Genomic DNA, 20250 nt, shown 5'->3' with positions numbered 1-20250 from the left:
AGAGTTATATTTTTTACAATTGAATGTAGATAGTAGTTAATTTGGTACTGAATATAATAACAAATGAAACAACTTTCACCAAATAACAAAATAATTTTTTTTTTCAGTTTAATTATACACTTGAAAAGAAATCATAAATGAACGGTAGTCGTATTGTTTCTTTCATTTATTTATTTATCTTTCTGTCTGTTTATATACTTGTTCGTCTGGACTGCATTAGTACTTATAACTTGAAATGCAAATGCAAACACTTCAGAAATTTTATACCGTGATGCTCTCTTCGCGTTATAAAATTGAACTGTGCCACTCAACTCTGCGATCTGCGTACTATTGGAAGCCGGAGGGAGGTCGCGCTGCTCAATGCCCTTCAACAACGTCCGTTGTGTAACGAAGAATGTAAACAAAACAAATCGCGACAGACTGCGGATATGGACAAAGAACCTAAATGTAAGGTTTCTTGAAGGGGTTTGGGGATTCGTCTTGCCCCTGTGACGTTTCGGCTTGTGGGGTACACTCCTGCTATGAAACATTATTTCAACAATTCACGTGCGCAACTTGATAGCGTCTCCTTCAGAATAATGTAATAAAGAGGCTCGTTCCGTTTCCAGTTGGACATGCCACGTTCAGATAGCATTTCTTTTGTACCGATTATATGAGTTTAGCAGAGTAAATATGATAAATCTTTCGACCGGTCAATTTGACCGGTCGCGGTAGGTTGGACAGGCTACATATATTTCTCGGAAACAAGTAAATAAGAGTTAGAAGTAAATACTGAAAAATTCATTGTATACAGTGAGTAAAAAAAGTATTTCGATGGTTTTTAAAATCGCATAACTTTTTTAGAATTGGTCCAAACGACATGAGTTTTTTTTAGAAGCTAGAAGGATTAGTTTGCTAAGTGGCGTGTTTTGCCGTTTTGAAAAAAATGCATTTGTTTGGAATAGAAAAAAAAAATTGTAAAGGTCGTTTTTTTAACTTTTTTTTGTGAGCCTGTAATGAAAATTCAAAAAACCCGTTTGTAGATTGAAGTAAGTTATATATGTACCTAAAATTGCATCAAAATCGGTTAACGTTGCTCTGAGCTATAGACGCTTAAAGATCGCAGAATAAGATCGAGAATCGCTGATTTTTTGGAATTTTCTCGACCTTATTCTGCGATCTTTAAGCGTTTATAGCTCGGAGCAACGTTAACCGATTTTCATGAAATTTTAGACACGTATACAACTTACTTCAGTCTACAAACGGGTTTTTTGAATTTTCATTACAGGCTCACAAAAAAAAGTTAAAAAAATAACCTTTACAATTTTTTTTTCTATTCCGACCAATGCATTTTTTTCAAAACGGCGAACACTTCACTTAGCAAACTAATCCTTCTAGCTTCTAAAAAAAACTCATGTCGTTTGGACCAATTCTAAAAAAGTTATGCGATTTTAAAAACCGTCCAAATACTTTTTTTACTCACTGTACATATTTTAAGAAAAGTCGTAAAGATAAATAGCGATCTGATAACGTTGTACGTGGGAAAGTGTACGCCAAAGTTTGAAAACGGTCAAATTGACCGGTCTGGTACGAATAGTGTTAAAAAAATTTACGCTCGCGAAGCGATGTATATAGAACTATCCAATTTATAACTGACGATTGTCCAATTTTTACTAATCGCTCGGAACAAAAGAGAATTCACGTGGACTCTGCAATTAAGCGAATAAATAGTGAACGTTCGTCCTCGTTTTAAGGAATGGGTACAAGCTACCGATTTGAGGATCACTCTGGACAGATTGAACACATTCGGCGACGAGGTGTTCGGCGACGATCACGTATTGAAATCCTACTACTATGCGATCGCTGACGTCGCCGTTGGGGCACGTTGCGCCTGCAATGGCCACGCTGGGGAATGTGTAAATAGTACCAGCGTGGATGGAAGAACTCGCAGAGTATGTAGGTAAGATAATCCATAGACTGCGCTTAATATCACGGTGTGTATTGTATTCAACGACTCGAAGCAATTAGATATCTGTCTTGATATCTATTTCTACGTAATAATTGCCGATAATATGCTACCGTAAGTTTCAACTTACAAGAGACCTACAACTTAGGAATTTTAAGGACCAACAAAATGTCAGCATAAAAGGATCAATGAACAAGGGAAGATCCCGAACCCGAAAATTCTGAAACTTTGTGAATATGTTGGGAATTTCCTCCTGATTACAACGCGATTTTTGTTTACTGCCCAAAGTCACTCGCAGGGGGTGAAATTAACCCCTGAAAATTCGGCTACTTTCCGATTTTGTGTCATAACTCGCGAAATTTAAGAGATAGAAAAAAAGTTTCGAGACAAAAGTTACTTCTTTTAATTAGATCTAGCATTTGGTAAAAAAGATTATTTTGCAGTTCACGAGTTATAGCACAAAATCGGAAATTATCCGAATTTTCAGGGGTCAAATATACCCCCTTACAGCGAATTCGGGCAGAAAACAAAAATTGGGTTGTAATCAGGAGGAAATTCCCAAAATATTCACAAAGTTTCCGAATTTCTTGAATCCCCGGGTTCGGGATCTTCCCTTGTTAGTATTCATTGATCCTTTTCTGCTAGCGTTTTGCTGGTCCTTAAAATTTCTATGCAAATTGTAAAATAGCCACTGCTCTTTATTGTAAAATAATTGCGGAGCAAAGCCACGTTTCTTAATATGTGCACGCGCGATGATTTATGTTCGCAGATGCGAGCATAATACAGCAGGTCCTGATTGCAACGAGTGTTTGCCGTTTTATAATGATGCACCCTGGGGGCGCGCCACTACTACAACCGCGCACGAATGCAAACGTGAGTAAATCCTTCGTGTCTAACAACACCCGCGAGCAACTTGCCCGTGTTTTCTGAAATAAAAGTTACTTAGTACCTGTTTGTTATCTAACTGTCCGCAACGAAACGTACGCTTGCACGTGCCATCGGGGAGGACATCTCCGAAGAGCCGAGATTGCTGGTCAGTGTGTAGGTGGGCCTTGGCAAACCTGCTCTTCGAACGGCTGTTTTTCAGCGTTCTATATCCGGCGACTGAGGCGCGTGCCCCGGTATTATCATAAATCATATTTTTACCGATCCTCCGTTCAGAGCTGTTGAAAGAAACCATTAACTGATAGTTTCGTCGCTAGCCTTGAAAAGAAACTAGTACGTTGCAGAAAGTATTTCGTCGATGATAGTGCAAAACCGCGTATGAGCAGTTTGTAAATACCGCGGTTCTGCATTTTACTGATTTTATAGGAGGAAGAAAAAACTTAGTAGTTCAGCTATTTTAAGGGAGGTTTTTTTTACTGAACTTTTTTGGGACAGTTTTAGCACTCCTTGTAATAAATACTAACATCAATTCGTCATAAAAATGCTTAATTTCTGTGTAAAGTCACTTTCACGCACCAAACGTGCCGTCACTTCAACTGATTTCTCTGTGAATGCGCGGTTTTGTCGCCAACTTGCTGAGAGAGACAGATTCACGGTATCCTTGAACCTGCTGGTTCCGTTGGTAAACAGGCGGCTTCCTACTGGCCATTTCACATGGCGTGAGTTTTAAAAAAAGCGAAACAACGTTTGGCAACCGTGGGCACGAAATCTCAATTTTGCTACTTTTGCACTATCATCGACGATTTGTAACATTGCTGTAATAGTTACATGACACTGGCGCGCGAAGGCTTTTTAAATGACCCACGCGTTGATTTTTATAAACTTACTTTTTACACCACAAAAGAGAATGGACAATCGAAAATATTAAAAAATTAAAGTATAAATATCTAATGTCGAATTTATGAAAAAAAAATGTTTCCCAGTGGACGTTACAAAGCAAAAAGGAACCGTAAACCTTTTTAGAGGATTTTAATTAAGAGTGAGAACCTAAGGAAAGGGACAACTGCCAAGTTTTTCGGGCAACAAATTTTCAGTGTTTCCAAATTATTGGTACCCTTTTTACCACACCCCTCCCCCTCGAAGTGACGCCACTGACTTAGTGACTCACTGGCTAGTATTAAAAAAAATAATCAACAAAATTTGAGCCACTTCTCAGAAAGGTTCGCCACCACTGGTATATAGGCTAAGTAGGCTGCAAATTTTTAGCGAAAGAAATTGGAAAAGATTTAATCACAGAGGCTTGAAGCAACTTTAAAAACAATTCACTTTTCTCCATGCAGGATCTTAGTAATAACTTATATGCGAGTTATCATATGAAATTAATGTCGAAGTTGTCTCAACTCTTTTAAAGTAAAATATTTGATGATAGTTCACGGAGAGGGCGGCAGATCTTGTTACCGTAGTGGCCCCAAATCTCCAGGTCCGCCCCTGTGTAAGTACCACTTTAGGCGTGGGACTCGGGGCACAGAACTGATTTTAAAAGATCAATCGGGGTGAGATGGATTTATCAGTGGCGGATTTAACGGGCAACCGATGAGCAGTTGCCACCTGGCCCCTGCCCAGGAGGGCCCCCAGGGCCCATCTCCAAAAAAAAAAAATTATAATTTTATCCAAACACTACAATTTTTCTCCAGCACTACTATATTTAGCTCAGATTTTAGTAAACTACCTTCAAGGACCCTGATCACTTAAGAGTAACTACCGGGGTTTTTTAAACGTGCAAAGGGAAAACTTGACCGAATTTAAATTTTTTTTTGTTATTTCAGTAAATCTATGTTTCACCTTTAATTTGGTATTTAAAAAAGTGCACGCATGATAATAATTATTTTTTACTTTAACTTTGAAAGTGAAAAATGCAAGGGGGCTGTTTCTGATCACCTTCACACGTTTTACTATAAGCTATCAAATTTCGCGTGTAAATTACAAAATACTTCACAATTATTTAGTAATTCGTTAGAATAAAATTGTACCATAATAAGCTTACTATTCGATTTATTTTCCTAAACTGATCAGGAACTGGGTCCTCGACGGTACCTGTTCGTTTTCTCGATAAACGGGTCCCTCGGAACGCAGGGGCCTGTTTCCTTAAACCCGCCACTAGAAATTACCCTCCCTTCTCGACTTTTAAATGCAATTCCTGGTGGCCATATAATTATGTTTTATATATTATTAAAGTGTTTACACATCGATGGCACTGAAGTCGAAGCTTTCGCATGAAAAGTACCCCGGAGAAAGTTCAGAGAATTTTTCAAGCAATTCACCTATTGTACATCACCGTCTGGAATATGAAAGTGGATTCTGCAAGGGCGAAGCATTTCTTCGGCACCATGGGTATCACCTTTCCAAGCGGCCGAAGAGAGTTTGCCTTCGCGATCGCGCTGGGCATTACCTAACCAGCTTTACCTTTTACGTTCGTCGCTCGCACCGAAGTGGGGACTGTTGGCAATGCAGGGGCACACAATGCAGCTTTTCCGTAGGCCGCCAGCTCAGTGCCCAAGATACCGCGATTACAAGCGAAACATTTATTTATCGGGCCGATCGAGCCGCGCAATTACGCGGTCCTCGTACACGTAAACCACTCAGTAAGAAGACACGATCGCGATCCAGTGACGTGTGACCGAGCGCCAGCGATCCAGGCCGCTGTTAATGGAATCGTCAGATGCTAATCATTCGTTAACGTCGCTCGGCTCTCCAGCCCTAATCGAACTCCCATCGCAACAGCCCATGTAGACTAATCGCAGAATTATGCTGCGACTTAATATCGCATTGAATTCTGCAATTATGTCGCGCGAGATTAAATGATTTCCCCGTGCATTGCGAAGTGCTTGGAATAGGTAGATGTAGTTCGAGATGAATGCGCATCCGCTGAGAAAAATTGGGAATAACTGAAGTGTATTGTACTTTTTCGTTTTACTCAAAACTACTCGCGATGGAGTGTTCGTTGAAAGTGATATTGATCGTGACTTTATTGAACGCGACGATATCTACGCCATCACGATGGGACGGAGTTCTTCCCTGGTACTCGGGATCTAGTAAATATCTAGGCGGATGTTATTGTTAATCTGCGAACAAGAAAGAAAGCTCGGGATTTCAAGGAGGCGGCTTGTATCATTAAGAATTTCCCACGTCATTTTTCAGCCTGCAACTGCAATGGTTATTCGGAGAGATGCTACTTCGATAGGGACCTGTATAACGCCACTAGCCACGGTGGTCACTGCCTGGATTGCCGAGCTAATCGTGACGGCGCGAACTGCGAACGCTGCAGAGAGAATTTTTACCAGCGCCCCGAAGACAATTACTGCGTCCCGTGCAACTGCAACGAGATCGGTAAATCGGCACACTCCTTGCCAAGTTGATAAATTCAATTATTAGTAATTCCTCAGATAATTCTCGGTAATTCTTGTGGAAGGTAGATCCCAACGAGGAGAAGGAACCCCCGACAGTCATAAATGAATATGTATTATACACCTAGAGAGAAACAAACTGTAATTAGCTTGGATATGTACCTCGGTTGTTAAAGCAAAAGATCGGGGTGCATATTCTGGTCTAACAAGGGAAGATTCTGAACTTCGAAAATTCAAAAAATTCTGAAACTTTGCGAATATGTAGGTGATTTCTTCCTTTTTTTTTTTTGCTTGCCAAATTCACTCGAAAGGGGTGAAATTAGTTCTTGAAAATGCGGCTATTTTCCGACTTTATTTTGTAACTCGCAATCTGCAAGAGATAAAAAGAAAGAAAATTTCAAGAGAAAAGTTACTTTTAATTAGATCTACCATTTGGTAAACAAAATTATTTTACAGTTCACGAGTTCTAACACAAAACAGGAAAATAACCGTATTTTCAGGGGGTCAATTGCACCCCCTTAGAGTGAATTTGGGCGGCAAACAAAAATTGCGTTGTAATCAGCAGGAAATTCTCTATATATTCGCAAAGTTTCAGAATCTTTTGGATATCCGGGTTCGGGATCTTCCCTTGTAAGTAATTGAATTGGTAAATTACTGAAAAGAAATACCGCTTGACAAATACTGAATACCATTGCAGGTTCCAGGAGCCTACAATGTAACAGCGAAGGGAGATGTCAGTGCAAGCCTGGCGTCACTAGGGACAAATGTGACCGTTGTGCTACGAATTATTACAACTTCGGCTCGTACGGCTGCACCTCCTGCGAATGCGACGTAGCTGGCTCCGTGGGGAATAAGCAGAGCTGCGATCCTGTCACTGGCACTTGCAGCTGCAAAGAGAACGTCGAGGGAAAGCGATGCAGAGTGTTAGTTGGATCTGTAGAATCAAGGGGATCTTAGTAGCGGCGTAAAACAGAATAGCTTGCTCTAATTACATTTTGCACATCTCTATCCTGATAGATGCCGGCCAGGGTACTTCAATCTTGCGTTGGACAACGAGTTCGGCTGTACGCCGTGCTTCTGTTACGGCCACTCTTCGGTGTGCAGGCCAGCGACTGGCTACTCTAAGCTCGTAATCGAGAGTATGTTTGTGAGAGGAGCTGAACGATGGACAGCTACCGTGGCTGGTAACCTGATACCGCTTCATTATGATCCTGTTACTCAAACGATATCCGCTACAGCACTGGACCGGGACAACGTCTACTTTGTCTCACCTGGTAAATATAAACGTGCAATGAAGGGTCGCATCTTTATTACGCAATGTCAAATAAGAATCAGAGGGAGCAATGCTTTTCGCACAGTAGATTCAAGCATAAGAAAGGGATTGTTCATAGTCAGTTCATTGCCTGCAGATAGATTCCTTGGCGATCAACGTGCATCCTACAATCAAGATCTATCGTTCACGTTGAGAATCGGGGAGACTGGGCCCGCGCCTACGGCTCGCGATATTATACTCGAAGGTGGAAACGGCGAACAAATCACGCAACCGATCTTCGGGCAAAACAATCGCCTGCCCACCGTCACGGTAAGTAAAATAGTAATACTAATGAAGTATATTAACAGCTAATTGATTGTGGATTGTTTCAGTCGCAAGAATATCACTTTAAATTGCACGAGCATCCTCAGTATGGCTGGGAGCCGCGGCTGTCTTCCCGAGCTTTTATGTCCATCCTGTCGAACCTAACGGCGATAAAAATACGCGGCACTTACACCCATCAAGGTACCAATGGCGGGAGTTTCCAAGACCGTGCTTATGACGCATCTGATTTTCTAATGAATTTCGCTCGGTTTTGTGCAGGCAGAGGATTCCTGGATGACGTTAAGCTGGAGACAGCTCATCGAGGAGCAGCAGGGGAACCTGCTGATTGGGTGGAACACTGTCAATGTCCCCACGGCTACGTAGGTCAATTCTGTGAATCATGCGCGCCCGGGTTCCACCATGACCCGCCGAACGGCGGCCCCTTCGCCCTCTGTGTCCCTTGCAATTGTAACGGCCATGCGGAGATTTGCGAGGCCGAAACAGGTATCCGGAGAAGACCCGTGGGGGAAGCTTATTCAGGAACTTGCCTTTAAATGTCTATTTACTTATGCCCTTCGTAATTCATTTTTAGGGCAGTGCATTTGCCAGCACAACACGGCTGGTAGCAATTGCGAATTGTGTACACGAGGATATTACGGCCATCCATTGAAGGGTACCCCTGACGACTGTAAGCCGTGCCCCTGCCCCGACAATGGGCCTTGTATATTGCTTGGCAATAATCCAGATCCCATTTGCTCCGAGTGCCCGTTGGGTAGAACAGGTAAAGCCGGGATCCTTCCGAAAATCTGTCTACTGTGCAGGGAAGTAACAAGCTGTTCTGTAATCCTTAGGGCATAGGTGTGAAACATGCTCGGACGGATACTTCGGAAGCCCCGAGAAGGGTATAGCCTGCCGACCCTGTGATTGTAATAATAACATCGACTTGAACGCCGTCCGAAACTGCAATCACGAGACTGGCGAATGCTTGAAGTGCGTGAACAGCACGGCTGGCTTCCATTGCGAGGAATGCCTCCCAGGTAAGCGGCATATAAATCTTCGCCATAAATTATTAAGTATTAATTGAAATCCTGGTATTTACGTATTTCTGCATTCGTCGCTAGGATACTATGGCGATGCTCTGTCCGACCGTAAAGAGGACGGATGCAAGCTGTGCCAGTGTTATCCGCCGGGCACGCTCGAACTTGACGATGGCAGGGTGGCACCTTGTGAACAATTGACAGGGCACTGCAAGTGCAAGCCTCACGTCATCGGTCGAAATTGTGACAAGTGCGAAGAAGGGTATTACCACATACTCAGTGGAGAGGTACTTTTACGATCGTTTCTAGTGTACGTGGTAAATGTTTAATGCTCGAAAACATGTGATAGCAATAGATTTGCCTTTCAGGGATGCGCACCTTGTAATTGTGACACCGAGGGATCTTATAACCGCACTTGCGAGCCTGTCACCGGTCAGTGCAAGTGTAGACCTGGTGTTACTGGCCAGCATTGTGACGCGTGTCTTCCTTACCAATACGGGTTCAGCAGGGAAGGCTGCAAGTCTTGCGATTGCGACAACATCGGTTCTCAAGAGCTACAGTGTGACGCTAGCGGGCAGTGTCCAGTAAGCTTGAAGGATTCTTCAATCTCGACACATGTAATTCCTCGAAATTCTTCGCGATAACCGTTTACTCTATTATTATAGTGTCTCGTCAACGTGGAAGGAAGACGGTGCGATCGTTGCAAGGAGAACAAGCACAACCGGCAAAATGGATGCGTGGATTGTCCCGATTGCTACAATCTCGTTCAAGACGCAGTCGACGGACACAGGCAACGTTTAGGTGAACTGGAAAACACGCTTAGGAAAATTAACAGCAGCCCAACTGTCATAAAGGACTCCGATTTCGAAAAGGAATTGAAGAACGTTCAGAACAGAGTGAGGAATCTTCTGAAGTTTGCGAAACAGGGATCTGGAAGTAAGCGCGCAGTTTGATTATTCACTCGCCTCGCATTCTGGGCGGAGTTGTAAATTGACAATTTTACAGGCGAGAATAAGACCTTGGTAGAGCAGCTCGACGATCTACGCGATCAGCTAAATGAAATTGGTCAGATTTCACAGACGGTAGACTTGACTGCCTCTGACGCGGAGAAAACTACTTCGGAGGGCTTGATGAGCATCGACGAGGCCGAGAAAGTTCTTGACAAGATACACTCTCAGTTAACCGTAAGCGTAACACTGATATGCCTTAAGATTCGCGAAAACGAGAATATGTTCACATGGGGTTCTTTGAACACTAGGATGCAGAAGACTATTTGGCCACGGATGGAGCAACCGCGCTAGCTGACGCGAAGTCGCGCGCCGAACAAGTTGGCCAACAGAACAAACAGATGACTTCAATCGCCCAGGAAGCACGTATATTAGCTGACTTGTAAGTAAATATACAATGGTAATTAAAAGGAACTTTAAAAGGTTGACTATAACAAAAATAGAATTACATGAAGAAAACTGAACTATATCTCGATGCATATTACGCGAGAGGTAGTGGGCTAGTATTTTTATTATTTTTAAATTTTGTTTTAATTCTGCATCTGACGTCCTATTTTCAAACGAGCTTGAACATTATTTACAGAAACGTCAACGAAGCTAAAAAGATCCATGCACTGGCGGAACAAGCTCGGAACACGACGGTAGAAGCTTACAACCTTGCAAAGAAGGCTATATCAAAATATTCTAACATGACGTGCGTATTTCTTTATTATCCTAATAAACTGCTCCACGATGAACACTTGGGAAGCAAACTTGCCAGTTACTATTCTAAAGAATAACACACGTTTCTTTAAAAAATCTGCCCCGTTTTTAGCGAAGATATCAGAGGGCTGGAAAATAAGTTGGAGTTGCTGGAGCACCGCATGGGCGAGGTGAGGAATCTCACCAGCGTAGCGGCCACTAAATCGTCTGCCGTTTCGCAGGAAGCGATAGATTTATTGATCCTGGATTTAACACTCCCGCCCGTTGATATCGAGCAGTTACGGAGCCAGGTGGAATTTGTCAACAGTGAGGTAAATCTCGATTGAGAATTGGCATTATTAATGTCGATAACGAGCCTGCATAGTAGCCAGGAAATCTCGTCATTGCAGGGATTACGGTTGAAAGAACAAGCACAGCTGTTACTGGACCAAAATGAGAATCTTATAAACGAGATGGTCGAAAAAGTAAAGAAAAGCGAGCAACTGATCGAACGTGCTCAGGATCAGCAGGCAGCCACTGCTGAGCTTATAGCGGAACTGGACGGAGCGAATGCGAGAGCAAATGATGCTGTGAAACGGGGCGACCAAACTTTGAAGGAAGCTCAGGAAACACTGAAAAAATTGGGCGGTATCTATCGTTTTAATTACACTCCGATTTCATCTGAAAGAAAGTGATACATTTATCATTGTGATGATACTTTTTAGAATTTGACGCCGAAGTACAGCGTGAACGTATTAAAGCGCAGGATGCTTTGAAAGATATAAAAGATATCGAGGCATTGATAAGCAACGCAATAAAGCAAGCTGTGCAAGCGAAGAAAATACTAAGCGGCTCCGAAGACAACGCCAAGTATGCCCGTGAAATAGCGCAAAATGCTCAGGTGAATAATTCATTCGCGTTTCTCGAAAGCAGGATTCAATGCGACCAATCGTATGCTAAATAATAATACTTTTGTATTAGACGTACGCGGAAGAAGCCAGTACGAAAGCGAACGTTATTAGAACTGAAGCAAACCAAACTAAAATAGAAGCACTTCGCGTCGGGAACGAGGCTGAGAAGTTGCATCTGAGAGTCGACACTACGGACTCTATGATGAAACAGTATGAAGTTCAGATTGGTCAGGATACGAATATCACGACAGACGTAAGATGTCAATAGAGCATAGAAAGATAGATGTTATAATTGAAGAACGATGGTAACTAATGTGACATTAATATTTGTTTCAGGCAAATCACAAAGTTGGCCAAGCTAAGATCAACGTAACTGTAGCATCGCAACAAGTTGACAAAGCTTTGGCTGAAGTAGCCGAAATAATAAAAGAACTCGACACTCTGTCGGAAATAGGTGAGTTTTTCTTACGGTCGCTTTACGTAAAGCGACCCTCTTCGAATAGAGCCTCTAAATTCGAATTTCTTATGCCGCAGACGACGCTGACTTGAACCGTCTTGAGGAACGCCTGGGTGCAGCTGAAAAGGAGATCGCGGACGCGAATTTGGAGCAAAGGATCCGGGCGTTGACCGACGCGAAGAATTTGCAGTCGCAATGGGTGAAGAATTACGAAGACGAAGTCAGTAGATTACGAATGGAAGTTGAGAATATCGGCGACATAAAGAAAGTTTTGCCCATCGATTGCAACAAGCGTGTACGACTGGAGCCGTAATTAGTGTAAGGTAAAGTATATGCTACTTAAAAGCGCAATCGTTCCAGTTTTTCTTTCCATATCGCTAGCAGTGCCTTACGTACGTTGAAAAAAGAATGTGGGCTAAGAAGAAGTACTGAAGCGTGCGAATGCGCGTTTGAAATAGTAACTCCGAGACTAATCGCACAAAGTAAGACAAACATTTTATACTGTTCATGACGGCCACATGCTCGGGAATTACGAAAGATATTCTCACTCGAGCTATGAGATTGTGATGAAATTTTATAAGACATATGATACTAGCAAAATGTTAAGCGAGCAGGATCACGATATTATTTGGCACGTACACTTAGATCATTTTATTTAACAAACCATTTAGAGCTGCATTCTTTTTCTTTTTAAATATTAATTTTATGGGCGTATACGGACACGCGTCTGCAATAACGAACACTATACCAAAGACTTTATATAGTAGACATACTTTTCCCTCTGCTGTCATTACCAGACCATTCTGCATTATTCACTCCGTCTAACACAATTTCTTTGTACGCACGTACAAACATGTATATAGTATCTATATACATTCATTTTATATTGTAATTGCCATGTCTTTTAAGTCTTCTTTTATTGTTTAAGTTCTAAGTGAGCTTCGAGAGTTCCTCCGACAAAAAGGCAAGCATTTTAATTCCCAATGTAAAAAAATCGAATGTATCACGCATTGTGATTTATTTATACGGTTATAAGAGCAGAATGATGCACTACTTCTTACAGTAATAAACCTCCGAAGAATATTTGAGTAATCAAAGGGAGAACAGTAGAAGCCTAAATATATTTTACAATGTATATCACCATGAAACTTTTTCTTTTTTAATGTATAAGATAACACTTTTATAAAATACTGTTACATATCTAATACGAATAAAAAAAAAAAAGAACAAAATAATCATCGAACGATAAGTGATGCAATGCATTAATATTAATATCTAATTAGACTCTGCTAAAGTGTAGAGGAGAGTAAGCCGATGCTAGAGTAATTTTCTACCATCTTCCTTCAAACATTGTGAGACTTAAGACCCCCAATAAAGTTTTTAGAAATATATACTTCGCGGCTTTTAAGTGATTAGAGCCCTGGCCTTGAGGAAGGGAATTTACAAAGATCCCGTCGGAAATATAATAACCGTAAGTATTTATTGTAATGGATCATAAAATATCGCTATCAGTAATTTGTCGTTGAAACAGAATTTAACACATTCGACTAAATGCTATGAAGAAGAACCAATAATTCTTAGTGAGGCTAAGAAATCAAATGATTCACTTAATTATAAATAAAATTATTAGAAACACCAATATAGCGGTCAACACTCCAATGGCTACCCATTGCCTCCGATCTAAAACAAACGGAAAGTAACATCACATGCGTCACTTATAAAGAATGTTATTAGAGTCCAATGATTTTATCGCCGTTCAATAAACGACGATAAAATTGAATGAGTGAAATGTATATACTGTATAAGAAAAATCAATACTTATGTATTTGGCCCTTCTTCAAACAGTGAACATTGTACATTATTTTCAACATGCACTCTTTCAACAAGCATTTTATAACAACACTAGATATTTCTTATTGACACCCTGCACTCGAATACAGAGCTGTAAATCTGGCCATTGCTAAAGAATTAGATAAAGGCAATACGTATTCGACTTTATACATAATTAAATACTTCCATATTTCGAACACTTCAGAGAGTGATTTACTGATGCCAAATTCGTGAAGAAACTAGAGTGCAAAGAATCAATGTATTTGCATTCCGTAGGATTTCTAAAAATCGCATATCGAGTTAAAGATGTTCATAAACACTGATCAGTGATTGTAATATCAATTATGTCACAGAAGCTCCAAAACGATAATTCTTATATGTGCCAATCTTTTGGTAATTGCGCGAACGTGTATATAAAAATTATCTTTCGTACAAACGGGTGTAAGCAAAAATCGAGAGAAATGAAATATCTATAGACACACATTCATAAACATATTTCATGTGAGAAAGATTATATTCCATGGTTGAGAGACTTTGCATTGCTTATCAGAACGAGTTCTCTGAGCACACTTGCGAATCGTAGAGTTTAATGATTCTCTCAAGCACAGAATTTAATGTAACGAGCTCTTATATATAATCTTACTACCGTAATTGTTATTTGAATACTTCTAGTGGGTCAGGAGTTTGTAGTACTTTACAGCAACATGTACAGTATAAATAAAGTCGTAAATTTTATTTATCAGTATCTGTTTTCACAATTGGTCATTTATGAGAAATAATAAAGTATATCTTTCCTCTTTAGTCTCTAGTTACATACTAGAATAAAGAATGTTTCTGTATGAATTCACAACGTTATTATTAGTAACACTCTTCTAACAATGGAATAAACGTTTCATTTCCTAATTTTTCAATTTTTTTTTTGTTTTTTCTTTGCTACGCCTACTCTTTCTATAATGGAGCTTTAGAGTGCTCGCGACTGGTAACTGTCGCAGTACCTATGAACAATAATCCTGTTCGCATTGTGAAACAATCGATCAGCAACCACCACACGTACAAATAGTTGTTTTTACATTTTCTCTCTTTTACTTTTCAACACTTTTGTTCCTCTCAGACGTTTATATTTCTCCCGTTTACATTCATTTCACGCATAAACTGATTGGTACTTTCGCAATACCGTGTGAATATTCCACAATACCGTGTACTACGCTATTTTGATCTACGCGTCAATTAATATGGTAATATCACATGTTGTATACATTGGAAGTAGAAGTATCAGAGGTTTCAAAACATACTGAAAATGTCTCTCTAATGTTATAGGTATGTGTTGTATCTATAAGATTATTTAGGTTAAAATTTTCTTAGGCACAAATTAGCTGTGCTATTTCCTTTTATCTGCTTTGACACTTGCCATATGTTTGGAGTAACTTTTCAAAATTCATACGTAAATACGGTACTTAAATATAATCTGTTATTTATCTACAGATTTTTCGTTCACAATAATTCAACGATAGATCTCTGCTGATATTATTATCGACTTTCACCGTACTACACCCGTTAGCGGCCTACTGTGCTACAGATTTAACAATTATTTTAATTATACCGAATAGGTGTAGTTTGAAGCTAATTAATTTCTTATGACTGCAACTGGTCCATTTTGATGCTACATTCTTGGCATTTACTGAATTTGTACGAACATCAAATCCCTTCAAATTACTCGCATGGAAATGAATATTTAACGATTGCATGCATAAAAAATTATTCTACTCTTTGTCCGTATTTATCCTTATCATAACGATAACGTAAGCAGATATATTATTTATAACGTATCGTATCGAAATGCATGTTACGTAAAGAAAGCGTGGAAACTGTAAAAGGCAGGAATTGAAATGCAAGTTCCTTAACTTTCGGTATTCGTATTAACTCCTACGGAACTTTATAGTTCAAATATTAAAGTTAAGATAGCAGAGGAATACTTCAGTATTCGGGTAATGACTACTACTAAATGTTTGTATTAACTTTTACTTTTATTCTATGTTCGTAACATATTTTATCTACACTATCAACATTTCCTTAAGACTTTAATTATCTAGTACTTTTCAAACAAGACAAAAATATGCTTTGTTCACATAAAATATTTTTTTTTCGAGCAATAGTGCGAAAGAAGAGAAATATAGATTTTTCTTTGGAAGGAATGCAATTTTTCGGAAAATCGAGTTCACCTTACTCTTGGTCAGTGATTAAATAACACATATATTTCGAACCCATTAATTTTTACTATAAATGCCGAGACTTCTACCTCCCACTAAATAACCCTTCGGATTAGTCGCGTGAAAACTCAACCCTACGCTTGTGCTGTCAGAAAAGAAAGTCAAGTAAAGTGCAACAGTGCTGAGCATCGATTCTGATTAGTCCAAGAGGTGTAAAAGAAACGAGTTGTTTATCGGTGATGGTGGTGTGCGATGTTATCGTGAAAGTCAAATGAATGGCCGACAGCAGATTTCTTTTAAGATCCCATAATTTTTCAGTAGATAGCGTGAATCGTTATTAGTTTCATAGCATACAAAAATCAGGTGCGAATAACTGAACCGAATTAACCTTTTAAACAAACTCGCAGAAAGCAATTAGTGAGGCAAAAGAGTGCGTTGGGTTTCCCGTAAATTTCACTGAATAATTATGGTGAAATTATGATAAAGCCTATTTAATCTCCAGAGCATAAAAAACAATTGGTTATTGTGTTCGACAAGGATGATAGAGAAGAAGGTTCAGAGGCAAGATCAGAAACACTAGACGTTGCAGTAGTAGGAGCAGGAATGTAATTATTATAGTTACCATTACTCATGTGAAGAACTTTGGCCATTTTTTTCATTGTTGCATCTAGCTTCGAATCCGTCACCTCTAACTCGTTCCCAAATTCATCTAACATACTGAAACATACGAAGATCATTTCGGTCAGACTTCTGCTTATTAAGGGGGAACAACACCTTAAAGCCCGGAAAAGTTAATTTTTTTTTTAATTTTATGTTAGCTACTGTGACCTCTATAACTTGATTAAAACTGTATATTTTGTCACCCAAAAATTCTAAAATACTGTCCACTACATGCATATTTAATCCCCATATCAATGACTTTCCTACGAAGTATGGATATCTAACATAAAATTTAAAAAAAAAATGGACTTTTTCCAGGCTTCAAGGTGTTGTTCCCCCTTAAGCTGTGGTGTGGGCTCTTAAATTATTATTAATCGTTACGCTTACACTGCCTGTTCATCTAACTCGGTATTGATTTGTCTAGATACTGTTTTAAGTGTTCCGATACTTTCGCCTATCATGTCCAATTGGTCATCCTGTTGCCTCATCATATCGTCCTGTTGCTGCAATGTATCTCCCAGGAACTGCCTGTTCGGGCTATCGATTTCATTCTCCAATTTACTGTACTTAGTTGTACCATGGTTGACGGGAACTCTGGCAGGGCTGTTGTCCAAAAGTGGCTGTGGGATCAATAGACGAATGCATACAATTAAGAAGTGTATAAACAATTAAACCGTAAGATTGCCAGCTATAAATAATATCTATTTTACTACTGCGCCATACACGTCTGGAGAGTCTAAAAATTCTTTAATAATTAATGATCCAATGAATCCACTTAAATCGTAGGTGGTATCACAGCAACGTAAAAATAATACGTCACGGACTCGTATGCACGATTAATGGTAAGAAGTATCGATTTACCGAGTAAACCATTTTTTCTTTCTGCGGACAGTTCAAATATCTTTATACCGTGCTCGAATTCGTGTTACTTTATTTGTAAACTCATAAAAAAACGTGTCAAAGAAGGGGAAAAAAAGAATCACTTTGGACGCCACTGTTCTGCCCAGATGTTTATAGCTAACAGCTGATTAGCAGTATCGGAAATTTGACAGCCTCTCGTAGATGTCGTGACGCTCACCATTTTAATTTACGTGCGAAATTTAAACGCACGAGGAATGAATTTGTGGCGGTCTCGAGCGACGTGACCGGATGTCTCCGCCAGAGGGCCACTCAACTCGACTCACTCTCGCAAGTCCTCACTCATCCTCACTACCGTATATATACCCGTTTCGCCCAGCACTTAACATCCCAGCGTCTGAGGCAGGGTCTGCTAGGTAGTATTACCACCCCAGATAGCACACGTCGTCTCTTATAAAGCCGACTTCTTAAATACGGCTTTTTTTATAGACGACGAGAGAAGACGTGTGCTTTATCTGGATACTTGACGGGGAAGAGTCCTCTAATCACAACAGGGGACCCCCCACCGGACCCTGGACGAAAAACCACCCCCCTCCCTCTTTTCCGATTCTCTACCTTACCTACTACACTCGTAACGACCTCCAAAATTCATTCGCACGAGCTTATTTCCAAAAGTATATATATTCATTGATCAAATTAATTATGTCGTGTGATACATTATTGTTATTCGTTTATAAATTTCTCTAATATTTCGTCAGTGCTAATACATTTAAAACAATTGCGTCATTAATTTTCCCGTACTTGCTATTTTCTGAAATTAGAATTTAATATGTAATTAGAACATTACCTGTCTTGCTGTGTTGTCGCGGTCCCGACCCCTACTCAAATTCATTTTGTCCTTCATGATCTACAACAAATTAGTTGTAAATCGGTTATCTGAGCCAGAATTCAATACAATCCATCGCATCGTGGGATCGTTTAAAGAGACATAACGGTTAATTTAAATTTTAAATTATTGCGAAAGACGAAGTCGAGATTTCATATAAGAAGCATTACCTTAACTTCTTCCCGCGTTTGTTCGATAAAACTTCGTTGAACCGTCAACTCCTTATTATCTATCTTAAACTTCGTCGGATTCTTCTCTACGATACGTACACCATACGTAATGCGTTAAGATTAGTATAGTACATGAAATGATCGGTTTATGCCGTTTAAGGGATTTACGAGAAGCATTTCAAAAGATAAGTTTCAGTCACAATGTTTGCGTGCAAATACGTTAAAATCTGAGAAGTTAATAGTGAAATGGTAAATCGTGTGCAATGTGTACATGTATTAAAGGATATGGATCGTGTCCTCCAGATCATCCAGATCCCATTCGATCGAGCGTAAAGCTTTCCTCAATTCGGTAGTGGTCCACTCTAACTCGTCGTGTGAGATCGGGATTCCCCCGCTCACACTAGGACTCGTGATAACAACATCCTGCAATTCCGTCCAGCGCCCGTATAAACCGCGATTTTTGTTTAGGGCCTTGCAAACTTCGCTGGAAAATAGAAACAGAACGTCGTTGTTAACGTTTATGTGAAATAAAACTAATTGAAATAATAACTGCGAGTTTCTTTTGTTCTTGAAAGTTAGAATACGATGACTAATGACTTATTCTGATTGCCAAAGATGCTTCGGATAAATACAAGCACAATGTGGCTTATCTATATATGAAGTAGTTATGTAATGTTTCATAAAAATTATTTTTTTTATTTTTTTTTTTTAAATTATCTTTTACCGTTTTATACCGCTCGCGATACTAGATCAACATTTGCTATTTCGTAATATGTAATAGAGGTGAGGGAATTGCCTCAGTGAAAACAAGGACAGATATACGGATTAACAAAGTACAATCGTGTTTTGATAAAAAGTATCGATTCGTCATACACTGCCACCTTCCACTTAAGATATTTATTTTTCTCTGGTTTCGAGTTGTCGGAATGTCATACACAAATTATCATAAGGAGGAAAGATATGAAGCATATATTATGTATTTTATAAAATATTTCACCAACGCGTGAAGACCCATCGAATTAAAACGGCAAGAAAATTAATATCCAGAGTGTTGCAGAAATGGTTCAATGCTACCTCCGATAAAAATAACGAGTCGAGCAAATACAACAAATTTTCCATTAATGGAAGAGTATGTATGTGAAAAAGTCAAGATTATTGGTGTCTACAATTTATGTCTGTTAAGATAAGATTCTGGATATAATGATCGCCGTAAAACGTGTATGAGAAGCGTCGTGCAAATAAGTGTGCCGCTTCGAAACGTCAAAAGCACGGCCCCTTTGTAATAATTTCGGCTCGCGACTATTCTTGAAGGGCCGACGTATATATACGACAGTAATGTCCGCGAAAGGAACAACAGAAGTTCGAACTTGACAGCCGCGTAAGTCCCGTGGCATCGACATTATTCGACGGTGGATGACTCGTGCACGGCTCGAGCGGGCAGTAGTCGAAATGTTCGCGATAGCATGGGGCATTTACTTACTCTTTGACGACAAAGAACGGATTCTCCAGCGTCATTCCTTCTTTTAATTTAAAGAGGTGGCCTTTCTCGCCGCCTCACGGCACCCACAGGAATACGTATACGCGATTTGCCGATCATCGGTAGAAATTCCGAAGCGAGCGTGACAGAAGGCACTGATGCTCTCGCAAACGATATGACAATAATCAAAATTGACACTTGCTCGCGCCCCACTGTTATGCTACCACGACGTCGTGGTGTATTGTGACGTCTGCTCCCG

General features: G+C 39.9%; 3 protein-coding genes across 11 annotated transcripts in view; 2 read left to right on the top strand and 1 right to left on the bottom strand.

The window, feature by feature from the left end:
* Lanb2 (laminin subunit gamma-1) overlaps positions 1 to 13296 on the top strand; it is a 17487-nt gene extending 4191 nt beyond the window's left edge. For 3 of the 5 annotated variants that reach the window (XM_076808427.1, XM_076808444.1, XM_076808436.1), the window contains exons 5-26: positions 1734 to 1939; positions 2715 to 2818; positions 6029 to 6217; positions 6932 to 7157; positions 7252 to 7508; positions 7644 to 7816; positions 7879 to 8011; positions 8090 to 8314; positions 8403 to 8591; positions 8662 to 8847; positions 8932 to 9134; positions 9216 to 9431; positions 9513 to 9783; positions 9853 to 10031; positions 10106 to 10236; positions 10438 to 10548; positions 10669 to 10867; positions 10946 to 11183; positions 11261 to 11436; positions 11517 to 11699; positions 11783 to 11900; positions 11981 to 13296. In XM_076808427.1, coding sequence (XP_076664542.1) covers positions 1734 to 1939; positions 2715 to 2818; positions 6029 to 6217; positions 6932 to 7157; positions 7252 to 7508; positions 7644 to 7816; positions 7879 to 8011; positions 8090 to 8314; positions 8403 to 8591; positions 8662 to 8847; positions 8932 to 9134; positions 9216 to 9431; positions 9513 to 9783; positions 9853 to 10031; positions 10106 to 10236; positions 10438 to 10548; positions 10669 to 10867; positions 10946 to 11183; positions 11261 to 11436; positions 11517 to 11699; positions 11783 to 11900; positions 11981 to 12216 — 4149 coding nt within the window. In that variant the 3' untranslated portion in view covers positions 12217 to 13296. Of the gene's footprint in view, positions 1 to 1733; positions 1940 to 2714; positions 2819 to 5780; positions 5923 to 6028; positions 6218 to 6931; positions 7158 to 7251; positions 7509 to 7643; positions 7817 to 7878; positions 8012 to 8089; positions 8315 to 8402; positions 8592 to 8661; positions 8848 to 8931; positions 9135 to 9215; positions 9432 to 9512; positions 9784 to 9852; positions 10032 to 10105; positions 10237 to 10437; positions 10549 to 10668; positions 10868 to 10945; positions 11184 to 11260; positions 11437 to 11516; positions 11700 to 11782; positions 11901 to 11980 lie in introns of those variants that run through there. The other 2 variants (XM_076808453.1, XM_076808460.1) reach the window with 2 other exon arrangements.
* The window catches only part of Chrac-14 (DNA polymerase epsilon subunit 3 Chrac-14), a 63642-nt gene that overhangs the window by 37602 nt on the left and 5790 nt on the right, over positions 1 to 20250 (top strand). The gene's annotated exons all lie outside the window — the stretch shown is intronic.
* On the bottom strand, positions 5933 to 20250 carry LOC143367106 (syntaxin-6-like). 5 transcript variants are annotated; one of them, XM_076808715.1, is made up of 7 exons: positions 19995 to 20249; positions 18803 to 18998; positions 18515 to 18610; positions 18306 to 18365; positions 16988 to 17220; positions 16563 to 16657; positions 5933 to 5952 (listed from the first exon to the last, which is right to left on the bottom strand). In XM_076808715.1, exons 1-7 carry the CDS (start codon positions 20027 to 20029, stop codon positions 5948 to 5950), a joined length of 720 nt encoding a protein of 239 aa, XP_076664830.1. In that variant the 5' UTR covers positions 20030 to 20249; the 3' UTR covers positions 5933 to 5947. The 5 variants fall into 5 exon arrangements, with proteins under 5 accessions (XP_076664830.1, XP_076664812.1, XP_076664811.1 ...); XM_076808697.1 differs by lacking the exon at positions 5933 to 5952 and adding an exon at positions 7367 to 7505; XM_076808696.1 differs by lacking the exon at positions 5933 to 5952 and adding an exon at positions 13365 to 13583 and having other exon boundaries at positions 19995 to 20247.

The sequence above is a fragment of the Andrena cerasifolii genome, chromosome 1 (assembly GCF_050908995.1).
Source record: "Andrena cerasifolii isolate SP2316 chromosome 1, iyAndCera1_principal, whole genome shotgun sequence".
Classification (NCBI taxonomy): Eukaryota; Metazoa; Arthropoda; class Insecta; order Hymenoptera; family Andrenidae; genus Andrena; species Andrena cerasifolii.
This window is presented reverse-complemented; position numbering and strand designations above follow the sequence as displayed.